This window comes from Tenrec ecaudatus, chromosome 2 (genome assembly GCF_050624435.1).
Source record: "Tenrec ecaudatus isolate mTenEca1 chromosome 2, mTenEca1.hap1, whole genome shotgun sequence".
NCBI lineage: Eukaryota > Metazoa > Chordata > Mammalia > Afrosoricida > Tenrecidae > Tenrec > Tenrec ecaudatus.
Window position 1 is genome coordinate 145777169 of NC_134531.1, and position 19326 is coordinate 145796494.

The window sequence follows — 19326 nt, forward strand, 5'->3', positions numbered from 1 at the left end:
GGGCCATGATGTAAAAACTAATTGTTCTTAAATTGGAGCTAGGTTTTAGGGCAAGCCCCAAATCCACTCCTGGATCTGTTTTTGTTGCTGTTGTTTGTTTGTTTTATCTGCCTTTGGCTCCCTTTCAAAACTTTCTTGTTAATTTATGGCAGAGGGTCTTATGTTTCCTCCCCCTGGGGCATAACGATCTTGCGTTAATATTGTCTTTGATTAGCTCATGGCATTACCCTTTTAAGCTCTGTTGAGAGGGATATAGGGTCAATGTAGGCTAACTCCCTAAGGCAGTAGCTGAATTAGTCACTTGCACAGAATCAATCCTTTCGTGGATGGATGCTGTTTACAATGGGAGTTGATTGTCAGGGAAGGTTTACAATAATAGTCATGGAGAACGTCAGTCACAGGCATGTCATAATAATGTATATGTTAAAGCAGCACACATGGCATTGATGGAGCAATGCTTGTCCGCCTACCAACTGGTCAACAATCTTGGTACAGCTGTCTTCGGCTTCCTCGGACATACGTTTTCAGTCTTCGGGTTACAAGCATGTCTGAGCTAGAGGCCAGATCTCCCGTGGATTTTCCACATCGGATATCAACAATGCAGCCTCTGGAGCTTGCTGTGCCCCTGACGATCCAGGAGCCAGTGTCCCAGCATTCCACAGCACCCAGTCTGGGTCTGCAGGATGCACCCAGAAGCCTGGGTCAATGTGGCCCAATTGGGACTAGGGACACTGCCCCTTAGGGTCCCCAAAGCATTTTCAGTCATTCTTCCCACCTCCACCCCACCTTGGAGGCCGGTCCTCTGTATTGGACAGGGTTCTCTAGAGAGACAAACCAGATTGCTAGTAATTATATATAAATATATTTATAAAGATATATAATTCAAGAAATGAACCATTAAATTATATACAGATAGATAATACAAGAAATTAACAGTTAAATTATAAAGCAGTGAGACACTAGCAGTCCTTTAAGGCTTGAGAGCTGCCAGTTGCCAGTCCCCTTCTGTAGAGAGAGCTGGGCTATATATATCCAGGCAGCAAACAGCAAGGCAGGTCCCCAACTGTCACCAACTGTCGGTCCACAGCTCCAGAGATGAACATTCCAATCATGTGGGCTTAAAGGGACCTCAACTTACAGCGACACAGTCCACAGGCTAGGCATCCCACAGGTAGTGTACCCCTTTAAACTGAGGCACAGAACAACCAAGATGAGGCTCACCGAGCCATTTATCCCTCTGCCCTTCAGTTAATCCTACTTGTGTTTATCGGCCAGGCTGGCACAATAAACTATAGCATCCTCCCACTTTTCCTACCAATAGTCATGCATTTGTTCTCCCTCAGACGTGTCTGCTCCCTTTCCCCTCTCCTCACTTGACTTTCTCATCGTCGCTCTGATAGGGCTGTCTACCTGTCCTGGGGGCCTCGGCATAACTTTGCATGGCAGTAGACAACATCCCCTTCCCCTACCTTAACAAGTTGATCCCAGCTCACGTGAGGTGCCCTCCAGCAAAGTGACCTTCAAGCTAACACCCCTGGGGGGAGGACGCATGGTTCATTGGCACCGGTCAGGTCCTCTGCCAGGCACTCAGCATGTCTTCCAGTTCACTCCATTGTATACTTTCTTAAAATACTCTTGATTCATGGGGTTTTTTGTTTTGTTTTTGCAATCTGTGTGAGTGTATAGTGTTTACTTGTAAGTTATTTGGAGAAACTGTTTTTGCCACACACGATTTGGACTTTGCTGATTGCAGTCCCAAGGCATGGTTTTGATATATTCTTCTGTCCTTCGTATTTCCCGTCAATGGGTAGTTGGATGTAGAGGTGTGATCAGCTGGTTGCTGCTGTTTGCAGCACTCCTGCCTCGTAGGCAGATGTATTGCTAACCAGAGGCACACTGTGTCTGGCTGTCTCTTTCTGAGAAGTTAGCCACTGATGCTATGTTTACAGCCATTCATTCATGTGAGGTCGCAAAATGCTGCTGTTCTGTCATTCTTTATTAGAACATGAGTTCAATGTTTCTATGCCACACAGACTCTTCCCCTCACGCACTATTTGGCTAAGCTGTGACAAAAGCTGCTTGTTAGGAGCCGAATTGGTTTCCACTCACAGCTGACCTTATGTGAAACAGATCAAATCATCTAGCTTTGAAAAATACAAGTTCAAAAAGAGAAAGAAAAAGGAAGAAAAAGACAAGTCCACTGTAAAACGGAGGGCCACTCCACAACGAGAAGAAATGAGCAATGGTGCTGCACACAGCAATCTGGGTAGATCCAGGGGCGCTGTGCTGAGCGAGGGATGTCAACCTCAGAAAGGCGCCTACTGTTTGACTTATTTATATCGCAATGACACAGAAGGCAAACAGATTAGTGCTTAGCAGTGGGAGTGGTGTGTGTGTGTGTGGTGGTGTGTGTGTGTGTGTGTGTGTGTCTACAGGGAAGTACCATGAGGGAGACTTTAAGTAGTGATAGAATATAGTTCCGAATCCTGGTTTAGGTGGTAATGATAGGACTCTGCACCTGTGATACAATGACATCGAACTACATAAACATCTGGTTCCCGAGTTTGATATTGTATTATACTTATGTAGGATATAACCAATGAGGGACACAGGGTAAAGGTCACACTGGAACTCTCTTATTGAGATTTACTGTAATCTATAAATATTTCAGAACTATTAAAAGTGTATCTATAGACCCCTCCATCTGGTCTGAAGGCGTCCTGGTGGCCCTGTTAGGTAAGTGTTGGATTGCTCTCTGCAAGGTCATAGGTTCAAACCCAGCACTGTTCCTCAGGAGAAAGATGAGGCTGTTTGCACGAAAAGATTTACAATCTCAGGAAGTCAATGTAGAGTTGTTGAGAGTTGGAATTAATTGACTTAATAGCAGTCAATTTGTGTTGGGGTTTTATATCTTTTTTGAGCCCACTTAAATTTTTTTTTATCATTTTATTGGGGTCTCGTATAACTCTTATCACAATCCATACATACATCTATTGTGTCAAGCACATTTGTACGTTTGCTGCCCTCATCATTCTCAAAACATTTGCTTTCTACTTGAGCCCTTGATATCAGCTCATCTTTTCTCCCTCCCTATTCCCCCTCCCTCATGAATCCTTGATAATTTATAAATTATTATTATTTTGTCATATCTTACACTGTCTGACGTCTCCCTTCACCCACTTTACTGTTGTCCATCCTCCAGGGAGGAGGTTATATGTAGATCCTTGTAATCAGTTTACCTCCTCTACCCCACTCTCCCTCCACCCTCCCCGTATCACCACTCTCGGCACTGGTCCTGAAGGGATCATCCGCCCTGTATTCCGTGTGTTTCCAGTTCCTATCTGTACCAGTATACATCCTCTGGTCTAGGCAGATTTGCAAGGTAAAATTGAGATCATGATAGTGGGGGGAGGAAGTATTTGAGAACTAGAGGAAAGTTGTATGTTTCATCGCTGCTAACCTGCACCCTGACTGGCTCTTCTCCCCATGACCCTTGGCTCGGGTCAGGCACTCATTAGTCCTCAAAGTGGCATCCTTGTTCTTCAACACTTTAAAGTATCCTTGTACAGCAGATTTGCTCAGTGCAGGACATCATGTTTTCTTGATTGCTCCTTGCATGAGTATTGACTGTGGGTGTAAGCAAGATGAAATCCTTGACAACTTCAATATTTTCGCCATTTATCATAATGCTGTCTAGGAGTCCAGTTGGGAGGATTTTTGTTTTCTTTACATTGGATAGCAATGTTTATTGAAGGCTACAGTCTTTGATCTTCATCAGTGTGAAAGGTTTTATGTCAACCTGACTGGGCCAGGATTCTCCCATGATGTGACTGCATATAGTATGGTCAATCAACTCCACAATGGTGTCTTCTGTGGTTCAGTCAAGCAGTTGGGGGGAAGATAGAGTGGAGAACCACCTCCGTATCCTGTATCTAGTAATAGCCTTGATACAATTGAGGGGAGGTTTCATTGGAGGTAGCCTGGTCTTAGTATAGCTTGACACTGTGGGGAAGGCAGCTCACTTCTGCTGGATCTGGATTCTGCATCTGCTTTGTCAACCTCCTGTCATATTGTCTGCCAATTCCAGGAGCCATCAGTGGAATACCTGACCTTGGATTCATTCGGATCTGCATTCACCAGCCTACAGTCTTCCTGCTTCCTAGTTAGTCAGCCGCTGCAGCTACACACATGGGGAGAGGCCTCTGGCATACCATCCGATCAATGGACTTGAACCAGACTAGATTTATCCACTTCTATTACGGTGTGAAAAGGAGCCCTGCAGTGTAGTGATTATGAGTTGTTCTATTAACCACAAGGTCGACAGCTTGAAACCACCTACTGTTCCATTGGAGAAAGATGAGGCTTTCTACTCTTGTATAGAGCTACATTTTTGGAAACCCATGGGGACAGTTTTAACCTTCTCTATAGGGTCACTATGAGTCAGAATCACCTTGGTGGCAGTAGATCAGGGGTGCTCACAGTTTTTCAGCATGCGAGCTACTTATAAAATGATCAAGTCAAAATGATCTACCAACTACAAAAATGCAAAACATATATTAATTTTTTAATTTATTACATTTATTCGTAAATGCAGAGAATTCTCAATATGTACAATATATGTGTACCTTGCATAACCGCATGAATCCATATTACACAACACAACACAATTGGTCATTACCTGAGTTTACTCAGATGACTTGCACTGAATGGAATGAGCCAGGGATTCATAGTCCGGACAGTAGCTGCTGACAGCCAGCCTCAAGCACACTTTCAAATGTTCATCAGTCATGGTGGGATGGTACTTGGGCTTAATGATCTTTACGTGGGTAAAGACTGACTCACATAAATAAGTAGAGACGAATCAAGGAGTCCATGAGGTAGCACATTTTCTCACATTTGGGTACTTTCCCTCTGGGAGTAAGTTCCAGAACTGTTCATGTGCTCTGGACTTCAGCTGAATGTCCACTTGTAGTGTCAAAATCTCCCATTCCGTAAGAAAGTGATACATTTGTATCTTACTTGGACCAGCTCCCCCACTCATTCTAATACTTTTTCTTACATTTAAGAGAAAAAAACAAGGTCTAAAAATTGGCGATAACTTGTCAGTTTTGCTGCACTTAGCGCAGTTGTTTGCGCATGCATTTGACACCTAAGATTGCATCTGATTGGCTGTGCTGTATATCATCAATTAAGTGATGGGATTGATGATAGGCTTATGTCTATTTTTTTAATGCCATGAGATCTACTACCCACACTGCATTTGGGATCAACTAGTAGATCGCGATCGGTGTATTGAGCACCCCTGCAGTAGATCATAACTGTTTGAGTCATTTCTTGATATTTCTCTTTCTGCATACGTACATGTAAGTGTCACAGGTTTTGATTCTCCAGAGAATCTAGTCCAACACAATTAGCAAGTGCTTCAAGTCTTTGCTTTCAGCAAGCAAGGCTATGCCATCTACATACTGCAGATTATCAATGTTTTCCTCTAATCCTGATGTACATAGTTCAACTTCTTGGATTATTTGCTCAGCATAAAACTGAAAAAGTAAGGCAAAGGGACCCAACTCTGATACACACTGAGTTAGTTTATTGTGCCAACCTGGCCAATAAACACAAGTGGGGTTGAAGAAAGCTGATGGTGCCCGGCTATCAAAAGATATAGCATCTGGGGTCTTAAAGGCTTGAAGATAAGCAAGCGGCCATCTAGCTCAGACGCAACACAGCCCACATGAAGAAGCACACCAGCCTGTGCGATCACGAGGTGTTGAAGGGATCAGTTATCAGGCATCAAAGAACAAAAGAATCATATCATTGGGTGCACACCTCCATGATACGATTGCTGAGGACAAATGGGTTCATAAGCAAATGTGGTGAAGGAAGCCGATGGTGCCCGGCTATCAAAAGATATAGTGTCTGGGGTCTTAAAGGCTTGAAAGTAAACAAGCGGCCATCTAGCTCAGAAGCAACAAAGCCCACATGGAAGAAACACACCAGCCTGTGCGATCACAAGGTGTCGAAGGGATCAGGTATAAGGCATCATTAGAACAAAAAAATCTTACCATAGTGAATGAAGGGGAAAGTGCAGAGTGGAGACCCAAAGCCCATTTGTCGGCCACTGAAGATCCCCTTGCAGAGGGGTCTAGGGGAGGAGATGAGTCAGTCAGGGTGTGATGTAGCACCAATGAAGAATACAGCTTTCCTCTGGTTCCTAAATGCTTCCCCTCCCCACCACCACCCCAACTATCATGATCTGAATTCTACCTTGCAAGTCTGGCTAGACCAGAAGATGTTCACTGGTGCAGTTAGGAGCTAGAGGCACAGGGAATCCAGGACGGATGATACCTTCAGGACCAGGGGAGTGAGGAGCGATACTGGGAGGGTAGAGGGAGAGTGGGTTGGAAAGGAACCGATTACAATGGTCTACATGTGACCTCTTCCCTAGAGGATGGACAACAGAAAAGGGGGTGAAGGGAGATGTCGGAGAGGGCAAGAAATGACAAAATAATAACTTATAAATTATCAAGGGCTCATTAAGGAGGGGGAGCGGGGAGGGAGGGGAAAAAAAAGACCTGAAGCCAAGGGCTTAAGTGGAGAGCAAATGCCTTGAAAATGACGAGGGCAATGAATGTACAAATGTGCTTTACACAATTGATGCATGTATGGATTGTGATAAGAGTTATATGAGCCCCTAATAAAACATTTTAAAAATAAACACAAGTGGGGTTAATTGAAGGGCATAGGGATAAATGGCTGGGTGAGCCTTGCCTTTCAAGTTCTCGGGTCTCTTGTTTTCTGATGGTCGGACCAGGGTGCAGCTGCCTTAGCCAGTTCCCTGCTTCATCTTGTAAGGCTGAGTTCCTTTAAGACATCCCTGAGGAGAAGCCACATGGACCTACCCTGATGCAGCCCTGGCTACTGAAGCAGCTATGTGGAGACCACTGCCAGCGCTGAAATGCTTACACATTCACTGACTGGGCTTTCCTCCTGTAGTCGGCGTCATTGCATCTGTTTTGTGAGATGGAGGAGGACTTTGTGGACTGGTGTTGGACATATGGGTTAATGTTGGACTTGAGGGCTTGAGCAGCACTGGATTGGGATGTTTTCTTGATGCTGACTTAACCTTTATATAAAACTCTTTCTTATACATGAGTTTTTGTGGATTTGTTTCTTCAAAGTACCCAGACTACACACATACCTTTCCTGCTTTCAAACAATGTCATATTCCCTGTTCTGTTAGTATTGCCTCTCGGTCCACGTACAGGTTCTGGCTGAGATTTGCAGCACGATGCTGAGTAAGAGTGTGATAAGGGGCATCCTTGTCTGTTTCCCATTTTCAGGGAAACTACTGTCAGTTTTTCTCCATTGAGCATCGTGACTTTGGCTGACTTTTTTTTGCCTATGCCTGTATTATGTTGAAGAATTTCCTTTACTTACTATTGTGTTGAGTGTTTTTGCCAGAAATGGGTGTTGTACATTGTCCAATGCCTTTGCTGCAGCTCCTGAGATGATCGTGTGCTTCTTTCCTTTGCCTTATGTGGTGGATTACATTGCTTCATGCTCAGGTTCTGCATGAGTCCAGTGAAGTGCCCTGGAATTCCCATTCTTCTCAATGTTATGCATCATCTGTTATGATCCACACAGCTGGATGCCTTTGCATAAACAATAAAACACAAGTAAATTTCTTTCTAGTATTCTTTGCTTTAAGCCAAGATGCATTAGTAATGATATTCCTTGTGTCATGTCCTCTTATAAATATGGCTTGAATGTCTGGAGGCTTCTTATTAATGTACTGATACAATGATTTTTTAAATTATATTCGGCAAAATTTTACTTGCATGTGATACTAACGATATTGTTCAATTCATATCATAGAGATTAGGATTTACAACACAGAGGGAATCACATCAGACCACAAAAGGGAGGATACTCACTGAGAATCATGGCCCAGCCAAATTGACACAGATTTTTGGAGGACACGATTCATGATACTATAGCATCTATATACATGTACAAATATATACCTGCTGCCATTGAGTTGGTTTCAACTCATAGCAGCCCTTTATAGGGTTGTGAATCTGACAGAAACAGGCAGCTTCATCTTTTTCCTGCAGAGTGGCTGGTGGGTTTGGACCACTGACCTGACAGTACCACTGAGGCCCTTTATGTACAAGTAGGGTTTCTATATAATATAGATTCAAATACAGATAGGATTATAATACATATCTTATTTGCTGCTGAAGTTACTGGGCTTCCAATTGGTCAAATTATTAAAAGTGAAGAGACTAGGCCCTTCCAAGTTTTAGACTATGAGAACCATTACAGCCTCAGAAAGAGTGAATTTACTCAATCTGTCTACCCTACCCTGAACCCATTGTTCCTCGCTGCCTTCAGTACCATCTCCTGCTTCTCCAGGGAGCTCTGCCCTCCTTCTTCCTCTCCAAGGTCCCAAACTTCTCTTGAACTCTGTCCTTTTCTGTTCTTATCTTTACATCCCACCCTACCCTACCCCAACATATGATACATTTATGACTTGCCAACATTTTTTGAAATATAAGCCATTTTTACAGATAGGCAAATCTTTCATGAAAGCAGCAGGCTGAATGACTAATGGAGTTGTATTTTAAAACTGTTTAACTTTCCCTGTTAGTTCATACAAATAATAATGGCTAACATATTTGAAGGACTTGTATTGACACAGCATTCTAATAAAATAATCCTTATCTTCAACAAAGGTAAACACTTTCATATATCCGATACTGTATGAGTAGATGCATAGCTATATATGCTGACTGAGTGGGTATGGGAAGGTATATATATGAAATACTTGACTTAGGATGTATGTACATGGGTATTACATTTGCTATGACTATATTCATGGACCTGGCGGAATATAAAGAAGATAAAAGTTATAAGAATATGTTGACATGACCAGATAATTTATGGAATGAATTGATAGGCTGGGGATTAGAATCATGGGGGACACCAAGGTCATTTGGCATACAATAGTCCACAAAGCCTACATACTGCTTTGGTGAGTAGTGACAAGGGTCTTAAAAGCTCATGAATGGACATTTAAAGTATAACTATTAGTCTCTCCTTGTCTGGAGGAAGAAGAATGATGGAATAAAAGACACATGGGAAAATTTAATCCAATGAACTAATGGGCATGTGAACATCAGCTTCCAAGACCTTGAGACTAGAAGAACTAGGTGCCTGCCTACTACGACAAACTACTTTGAAGGGCATCACATTAGAGGGTCTTGGATAGAGTGGAAGATGGGTGGAACCAAACCTGAAATCATGAAGGAGATCAACCTTGCTGGCTAGATAGAGCCTGGTGGAATCCCTCAAACGATGTTTGTGATCATCTTTTGGGTCTGGAATTGAATTCTCCCCTGTGGTTCAATTTCTAGGCAAACATTAAGGAGAATAAAAACACTGTAAGCAGTGTTATTGATGAAGCACACCTTAGAGCAGCAGTCCTCAACGTGTGGGTGGTGTCCCCTTTGGGGGTCAAGTGACCCTTTCACAGGGGTCACCTGAGTCATAACGGTAGCAAAATAACAGTTATAAAGTAGCAATGAAAATAATTTTATGGTTGGGGTCACCACCACATGAAGAACTGTATTAAAGGGTCACGGCATTAGGAAGGTTGAGAACCACTGCCTTAGCACAATCAACTATTTGGGATGAAGGGGGAAACATTTCCCCAAGGCCAAAATTCAGAAGGCTTAAGAAACATGGAAACATAGACACAGGAAAACAGGGATGAGGCATGATGAGTGAAGCTACATCGAAGGGATCGCAATGAATGAGATGAAACAATGTTTATGAATCATTGAATGTAGAACTGATGATCTTCTCTGAAAACCTTCATGCAATTACGGTAAAATGTAAAGAGAAAAAAAAGAATGTTGCTCTTGAGAACTGTCTTTTAAAAAAAATTATAGGAGAAAAAATCTGTATGAGACTAAATGGTCAAATGAGAAGGTTGGAAGGTAGTGAGACCAAGTGGAAATGAAGTGATTAGAATGGAATTGTGTTAGTCTGGGTAGACTATAAAAACAAATTCATAGAGACACTCATGTGTATAAGAAAGAGGTTTGTGGAGAGCAAATGCTTTGAGAATGATTGGGGCAGGGAATGTATGGATGTGCTTTATACAATTGATGTATGTATAAGTATGGATTGTGATAAGAGTTGTAGGAGTCCCTAATAAAATGTAAAAAAAGAAAAGAGGAGAAAAAAAATGATTAGGGCAAAGAATGAACAGATGTGCTTTATACAATTGATGTATGTACATGTATGAACTGTGATAAGAGTTGTATGAGCCCCTAATAAATTGTTTTAAAAAAAAGAGCTGTAAGAGACCCCAACAAAATGATTTTTAAAAAGAAAAAGAAAGAGGTTTATACAACTTTCCTCTAGTTCCTAAGTGCTTTCTCCCTACCTCCTCCCACCCACTATCATGATCCCAATTCTACCTTACAAATCTGGCTAGACCAGAGGATGTACCCTGGTACAGATAGGAACTAGAAACACAGGGAATCCAGGACAGATGATCCCTTCAGGACCAGTGGTGCGAGTGGCAATACTGGGAGGGTGTAGGGAGGGTGGGTTGGAAAAGGGGAACCGATTTTAAGGATCTATATATAACCTCCTCCCGGGGTATGGACAACAGAATAGTGGGTGAAGGGAGATGTCGGACAGGGCAAGATATGACAAAATAATAATTTGTAAATTATCAAGGGTTCATGAGGGAGGGGGAAGTGGGGAGGGAGTGGAAAATGAGGAGATGATGCCAGGGGCTTAAATGTAGAGCAAATGTTTTGAGAACCATGAGGGCAATGAATGTACAAATGTGATTTACAGAACTGATGTATGTATGGATTGTGATAAGAGTTGTATGAGCCACTAATAAAGTGATTTTTAAAAAGAATTTTAGAGAGTGGGAGGAGGGAGGCAATAAAAAAAAGAGGTTTATATACACAAGCAATTAAATATTGAGAAACCATCCCAGCCCAGTCCAGATCAGGTCTATAGGTCCGATATTAGTCCATATGTCTGATATCTATCTACAAAGTCCTCTTCAGACTCATGAAACACATAAAATGATGCCAAATGCAAGATGATCACAGGGCAGTGGGTGGAAGGTCTTGTGGATCCAATGGAGATATAAGCATCTCAGTGCTGGGAGGAGTCTCCACTTGGATCCTCCGGCTCCTGAACTCTAGCTCTATCAGTTTCTTTCCATGTGTCTTCTCAACATGGATGTCTCGAAGGGGGTCTACCTATGACCTGCCTCCAGCGAGTTATTTATTTCCTTAGCACCTCCAAATGAAGTCATCAAGTTGTGACCTGATTGACAGGCTAAACTCCACCCTTTCACTCTTAAGTCTCAAATTGACAACAGATTTTATAACTACCACAGGAATCATGAATGCTAATACAATGTAAAGAATGTAATCAATGTCAATGAACTATATATAATTATATATATAATAAACATTGTACATACATATTATATATACATACAAATACACACATGGTTGGGTGGGAACCTGTTTTGCTGTGTGCAATAAAGTGAAATAACTTGCTATAGCACTTCTAGCCACAGTCCTTATAACTTCCACCTGGTACCTGGCTGGGAGCATGCAATAAGGTGCAGAGGTCTCTAACTTGGAAATTGGTCAGTTTTGTTATTCTACTAATATAAAAGTGAGCAGCTCAGAAGCAGGACAGAGAACCTCATGAGCATGAAGAAAGAAAATTCCCCAGTGGAGCATATTTGAGATCCCTGTGTGAAGTGGCAGAGAGTCAGCATGAAGTGGCAGCTGTAAAAGAGGGACCAGAGGCCCCATGAGATGGAGTGGAAGGCTTCCTGGCCACAGAAAAAGTAAGGCTGAGTGTCTTCACATAGGAGGCTGGCTGGCAGAGTGGGGTGCCCTTTGTCATTTGGCGCTGGAGGAACTTTGTAACACCTGTCAGAGCAGGGCAGAGGCCAAGGGACTGAGGGACTGAGAGACTGAGGACCAGCGAGACATATACCTGCCGTCATCTCTGAAAAGAGATGCTGCCGTGGACAAAACTGACTGTATCCTTAGAACGCTTTCTGAGCGTTGTTTGTGATAACTTGTTAGCTTCATTAACAATCCCCGGTGATTGTGAATATTGTCTGTGAGTCCTGTGTGGCCATCGAAACAGAACATCGGATGTCGTGGAAAAGTAGAGTGTTGTGGGAGGGTGAGTTGGTGTCAGGATGGGATAAAGCAGGATGGAAGGTGGAGGCGTGTCTGACCTCTGCCTTGTAGCAGGAATCCGTACTGGGCGGGTGTGGAGTTGGGTTCTCCTTCCCTCTGATGAAGCTGGAGCATGTTAGAGATGCCACCCACCCCACCCCGGGGCCACTTTCTCACTGTGTTTACTTTTGCCCAAAATACAATAAAATATTCCAAAAGAAAAAGTTAGACCCAAAGGAGAAGAAAGTAACAAAGATATAAATGCACTAATCAATTCAGTAACAAAAATAGACACACAATAGAGAAAATAGTAAAGGTTGGTTCTTTCAAAAGATTAACAAATAGATAAATCCCTATCAAGATTTATGAGGGAAAACATAGAGGAAACACAAATTACCACCATCAGGAATCCAGGAAGGACCTCATCGTGGGTGATACTGATAGCAAAAGGGAAACTAAACCCAAGAGGATCAGCAGTCCTTCTAATGAATGAGAGGACATGTGGAACGGGCGGTTTTCTAGGAACACAGAGATCTCCAAATTGACATAGGAAGAAAAAGAAAAGCTAGGTAATCTCATAGTTTACATTAAGGAATTTAAATGTGTTAATAAAATCTTTCGCAAGTGAGCTTAACCAATGACTTACTTAAAGACGAAACAAGAGGTGCTAAAAAAAAAAAAAAGACGAAACAAGAGGAATCCTATACAAATTCTTCCAAAACATAGTGAAAGAGGGGACACTTGCAAATTCACTTTATGAGGCCAGCACAACCATGATGGCAAGATTTGATAATAATGTTATAAGAAATCTCCCTCATGAGTATAGATACAAACATCTTTATCAACTTTGACACAATTACATTCTCTAAAGTAGAGCTGTACAAAGATAGAGCTACAAATGATCCGTCACAGCATTAGTACTAGTAAAACATAAAGACAGATGTAAGAGTTGTGACGTTAGAAGTTATTGTATGTTTATGATAGAATATGTTATTATCTTCTCTTGAGTCAGTTCTGACTCTTGGTGACCTCCATCGGCATTACAATATGGTAGAAATGCTAATTAACATGGAAGATTCATGATATAGTGTTTATTTTTTAAATAAATGACAAGATAATATTGCTGAATTCCACTTAAAATGCTTTTATACATTTTATAGGCTAAATTGTGTACCCTTAAAATACAAGGGATTACCCCCCCAAAAGAAAACTATTGAAAAAACAAGCCAGTGTAAGATGCCATCATGACCTTGCCCAAAAAAATCTTGTCAAGTGAAACCAAAGATCAAGATGAGGCTTATTTGTTTTTTGGATGTGAGGGGAATAGTGCATTTGGAGTTTGTTCCACCAGGTCAGACTGTGAAGCAAGCTTTCTATTTAGAGCAGTGGTTCTCAACCTTTCTAATGCTGAGACCCTTTAATACAGTTTCTCATGTTGTGGTGACCCCCCCCCAACCATAAAATTATTTTTGTTACTACTTCGTAACTATAATTTTGCTACTGTTATGAATCCAGCGACCCCTGTGAAAGGGTTTGACCCTCAAAGGGGTCGTGACCTACAGGTTGAGAACCACTGATTTAGAGCTTCTGAAAAGATTGTGTAACAGTGTGCAACAGAAAAAGGCCTGGTTTGTGGCAGACAGTGCACTGGTTTTGCCACCACGACAATGCACCTGCTCAAGCAGCCATCTCAGCGCTCGTTTGCAAAAATCAGCATGCCTTTCTTGCCCCGTGCACCTTACTTACCTGACCTTGCTCCATGTGACATTTTTGTTTCCGTGAATAAAGAGGGACATGAAAGGACAGTGATTTGACAATGTAGAAGAGGTGAAGAAAAAATGAGGGAGGTGCTGTCACCATCCAAACAAGATGAGTTTGAAAAGTGTTTTCAAGAATGGAATCACAGATTTGACAGACGTATTAAGTGTAATGGAGAGTACTTTGAAGCTAATAAGATTGTTTTGTAAAAAACTTAAAATACATAGCTTTGCAAAAAAAAATCTGGTTTTTTTAGGTACCCTCTTGTTCATGTTGGAATCCTAATCCTTGTACCTGTGAAAGCAATGACATTTGCTGAAAGGCTGTTTTGTTTATGGGACATGTTAGTGTGGAGTGTATCCTAAATGCAATCACTCCTGAATTATGAAAAGCAACATAGGCATAGAGGCAAGCAAAAGGGGTAGATGCCGTGTGAACATTGGGATGGAACATAGGAATGCCTGTGCTGATAAGGATCTCCTCCCAGAGCCCACAGAGAGAGAAAACATTCCACTGTAACATTCAGATTTCTAGCCTAAACAGTGAGGAAACAAACTGTTCTTCACGGTTGGGATAGCAGCAGTGGAAGCCCAGACAATACTTATAGAGAGACTAGGAGGACATAACACCAGCATGTCAACGTGGCTGCTATTTGAATGATGAGTGTATGAGTGAGTTTTATTTTCTTCATTTTGCTTACTTACATTTTGTACAACAAACATACATTACTTTTCTAATATAAGAAAAGTTATTTTGGGGAAAGAAATCTGGCTGATTGATAGCACATTTCTTTCTTTTTCTTTAACAGTTTTATTGGCACTTCATCCACAGATCATACAATTCAATAGTTCAACTGTATCAAGAGAAGAATTATACAATCTTTACTGCAATCAATTTCAGAACATTGTCTTTTCCCTGTACTCATTGTTTTATTCATGGGTTTCTTTTTTTTCAATTTTGGCAAAAAATACACATAACAAAACATTCTCCAATTCAACAATGTCCACATGTATAATCCAGTGGCATTGATTATACTTTGTGTTGTACAGCCATTATTGATATCCCTCTCCAAATTATTCTACCACCGTTAAACTGAACTCAATGCCCCCTAAGCAAAAACTCTTTCTCCTGCACCCTTGGTAACCATCGGTCAAGTTTGGTTTCTTTTATTTTTTAAGTAGATTTCTTGATATAATATTCAGATATTATATACTTCTGTAGCTAAAACATATCTAAAAACAGTTGCATATCATCCTTACCAATTGCACATACCATCCTTACCTTCTAATGCTCCCTCCTCCGTCTGACATCCACTGATTCCTCCCCAATAAACCATAACATCAGTTATTGTCTCTATGCATCCACTCCTTCTGTGCTTAATAAAGTGGGAGACCTAAGAGAAACAATAAAAACCAAAAATGACCCAAAAACCCCAAACAAGGAAAAAACCCCAATAATAATATAAAGATAAAAATAAAGGGTCAGAAAGAAAAAGATAAAAACAAAGATCACCAAGAATATTTAAAAAGCCAGAGAAGAAATTTCTGTTTGGGAACAACTGAGAAATATTTAAGCATAGAGCAAATTCAGGTTGAGTCAAGAGAGAGGTTAACTGACCAAGTACCATATTCTACCACAGTTCCATCCATCATAATCCCCATTTGATGGGGATTCCTTGCCCATGGCTAGAGGAGATCAGGATATCTGCCAGAGGCCCAATCTGATCGCACACTCTGCAGATGACATTTCGCAGTTAGAAATGATCTGGGGCAGTGGAATGTCTCTTTCCAGCCCTAAACTCAAACACACGTATCCAGGACAACTGGATACAGATTGTTCCTCTTTGCACTCATTGAATCTAGGTGGCCTTGCCCTAGCTGTCCCACCTTCCCTTCCCTTCCTTTCCTAAATTGGGCCCCTATCTGTCTTGGTAGGAGAGCTGGACCTTAGAAGAGAGGGTTCCTCCTTAGAAATAAGGGTGACGACTAACAACAATGACTACAAGAAAAATATTCTAAAATTCATTGTGATGGTTGCACAAAAACTCTTCATACGATTGACCTATTGAATCGTATGATATATGCATTTTAGGACAATAAAACTATTAAAAATAAGGGTGATGAGTATTTCCATGTACTATGGATATCTTAACACAAGGAACCAGCCCCTGGAGAAGTACATTGTACTTGGCAAAGTAGACTCACTGCCATTGAGTTGATTCAGTCACAGCTTCCCTCTAGGACAGGGTAGAACTGTCCCTGTTGGTTTTGGAGGGCTGTAACTCTTGACAGGAGTAGAAAACCTCTTTTTCTCTCCTGGTGAAGTAGGGAGTCAACCACAACCTTAGATGAATGAAATGATGGGCACCTCAAACACAGCAACCCCTATGAGGAGGAAGCAGGACCCTGCAGTGTTCTCTCCTATCACCAAGAACCCAAACACACTACTGACACTAATTCAGGATTAGAATCAATGACTGATCTTCAAGGTCCTTTCTAGATGTGGGGAAGAAAAGATAGACTTGGGAAACTGTTTAGTGGATTTGAGAATGTGGGCATCACAGGAAAATATTCCTCCCCATACTCTTGTCCACTCAGCCAAATAATAAGCACCTCTCAGCTCAATCACTGCATCAAATATGGAAATGGTGCAGGACCAGGCAGTGTTTCATTTGGTTGTACACAGAGTCGCTACGAGTCAGGACTGACTCATTGCCACCTAACAACTAACGGGTACAACTTGACTTCTTTCTCATGTTTGGTCCTTGTGCAGTGCTAGGCACAGAGTAGGAGGGGCTCGGTGAGTTAGCTTTTTGCCATCACTTCCTATAAAACAAAATTCCACAATAGGCTTTCCAGACTTGCCTATCAATGGGCACTGCTCATGTAAATCTGGAGCACCACATTAGTTTTAGAGACTGGAGCACACCCTGTGCACGTTTTTCTCAGGTAACTGGGGCAGCACTGGTTTACCCAATACCCAAGCAGAGCGAGCTCTGGGTGCCTTTTCTACAGGTGACATGCTAGTGGCGGTGGCAGCGCAGCATTCAAGTCCTCAAGCTGGACTTTGACCAGAATGGCCAACCTCTGAGCTGCCAGAGCCAGGCTTGAAAAATCACATCCCCAGCAAGTGCTTGGCTGTTACAACTCGGCTTCCGTAACGGGATCTGAAGAGCTTCGCCGTTTCAGGGACGTCCCGCTTCTGCTCCTGAGGAGTTATATGACCTTGGACCCGTCTCCTCCTTTTTCAGGAATGTTGCACGGGGCCTAAGAAGTGCCTTCTCCCGGGACGGTTATGGGGCCGGTCAAGCCCCGTCAGGAAGACATTCGTCTTGAAACGCTTACAGACTGGTGACACGCGGGGCTGGGGACAGAGGACAAGAGACTGAAGGGTCGCGGCGCGGGAGTACCCAGAACCCGCGCCTCAACTATCGCGAGAGCTCCCTGCGCTTCGCAGCGTCATCCTCTCGACCGGCCGTGGCGGCGTCGGTGACGGCGCGTAGATTCCATACAAGGGCGGCCCGTATCCCTCCGCCGCCGCGGCGGCTCAGCCCTCTGGTCCCCGGTCCGCCAATCCCAGTGCCTCCCGACCTGCCCCTCGCCCAGGGCCCACCCCGCGCTCTGGCGGCCACACCCCGGCGGCGCCGCCCGCCCGCCCGCCCGCCCGCGCGTCCCTCCGTCCACCTGCAGCAGGCAGAAGGCAGGCAGTCTCTCTGGTTACCGGCCGCGGTGCTTGCCAAGCCCGAAGCTTGAGCGCTTGCTCCCGGCGGAGGGATTCGTGGCGGCCGAGGAGGTGGCGCTGAGCCCAGGAAGAGGAGGCAGCTGCGGCGGCGGCGGCTCGAGTGGTAGCGCATAAAGGGACCGCCGCCGGGTGATGCGGTGACCGCTGCGGCAGGCTCAGGAGCCGAGTGGGCCTCGGCCCCCAGCCTGTCCCGCGCCCCCGAACTCCCGGTCTTCTCCGGCCGACCCGCGATCGCCGAAGCCGGCCTCGCATTCCCTCGCCCCTTCCCCGTCCCCGTCCCCGCCCCCGTCCCCGCCCCGGGGGCCGCCGCCACCCGCCTCCCACGATGGCTCTGAAGAGAATCCACAAGGTAAGCGGCTGGAGGTCGGGGACGGGCCACTGGGCGGCGGGCAGGCTGAGCAGCCCGCGGCCTGCACTTCCCGCCGTCGCCTCCGCCAGGCTCACGGCCTCTTCGGACCCTGCTGCCGACGATGGCCCTGCCCGGGCGGCCTTCACACCCCACTCCCAGTGATGGCGCCCGAGGAGGCCCCGGCGCGCAGCCCGCGCTTAGGCCGGAGGTGCGCTCTCCCTCTCTGTGTCCCTCTCCGGCCGCCTTCCCAGGCCCCGCGTGGAGTGGTGCCCGGGGCCTCTCGGAGCCTGCGGCTGCTGGCCTTGGGGGCCATTGTCCGGCCAGGCCGACGTGGGGGGGGCTGGGGCGTTGGGCGGCCCCATCGGCGGAGGTCGACCGGGCTTGCGCACCCCATCCTTGCCCGGAACCTACCCCAGCTCCGTCGAACCGCCTGAGCTGGGCCTCGTGTCTCGGAGGTGGAGGGAGCAGTATTGGCCCACCGGTCCACAAGTGTCTTCAGACTTCGGTCCACCCAGCTGGAAACTAAAGAGTTAGGAAGTGGAGCAGGAGAAAAGGTGACGACTCTTCTAAGGAAGGGAGAGTAGCAGGAGAAGCGCTTTATGCATTGAGGTTCCCATTTGTAGTTACAAACTAACACTTAAGTTTACCAAGACTGGATCTACTGAAGAGCCGCTCAGTTGGCAAGAAGAGTGTAGAAACTGGAACATGGAAAACAGGTAAAATTACACAAAGGTCCCTGTCAACGCAGCCCCGATACAGCATGGACTGCCATACTTAAATTAGGAGATCGGTTTCGAGGGAGGTTTTTCACTTAGGAGGGGTTTTGTTGGTTTTTTATTAATAAAGAAACAACGTCTTTGCTTTTAAAATAGAGGGTTATGCCATCGGTTATTGATAAGGAGGTTTTCCCAATGCAACTCTCTAGTACAGGTCTGGTTTAAAGTTTAGACCTTTCTTTCTCGTAATGTAATCCTTCAGTGCCCCATACTATCATTTTTCCCTCTTGGAAGTGGGGATTCACTTGGTTACTCAGAGAGCCTGTATGAAACCTATGGTTACTTAGTGAGAAATGGGTACTGGGATTACCCATCTGGAACTCAGATGTCCATGCGGTAGAGGTAGAGAACCATTCTTACCTGCCCAAGCGGTGGATTGTAGGATGTGCTAAACGCTTCAACTCATCAGATGGTTCTCTGATTTTTGAGCAAAGACCTTATAATGCAATGTGGAATTAAT

At 44.1% G+C, this 19326-nt stretch overlaps 1 protein-coding gene and 1 long non-coding RNA gene across 3 annotated transcripts in view; one reads left to right on the forward strand and one right to left on the reverse strand.

Annotated features, from left to right (window-relative positions):
- Positions 1-4667: 4667 nt before the first annotated feature.
- LOC142439347 (uncharacterized) lies at positions 4668-15668 on the reverse strand. Of its 2 annotated transcripts, XR_012782849.1 has the most exons (4): positions 15618-15668; positions 15282-15393; positions 9296-9412; positions 4668-7652 (listed from the first exon to the last, which is right to left on the reverse strand). It is a non-coding gene; the product is annotated as an uncharacterized LOC142439347 (long non-coding RNA). The 2 variants fall into 2 exon arrangements; XR_012782850.1 differs by lacking the exon at positions 9296-9412.
- A 1991-nt stretch (positions 15669-17659) lies between these two features.
- The window catches only part of UBE2D2 (ubiquitin conjugating enzyme E2 D2), a 50754-nt gene continuing 49087 nt past the window's right edge, over positions 17660-19326 (forward strand). Inside the window, exon 1 of the mRNA XM_075541642.1 lies at positions 17660-18090. Within this exon, the coding sequence (XP_075397757.1) occupies positions 18067-18090 (24 nt within the window). The 5' untranslated portion in view covers positions 17660-18066. The remainder of the gene's footprint in view (positions 18091-19326) is intronic.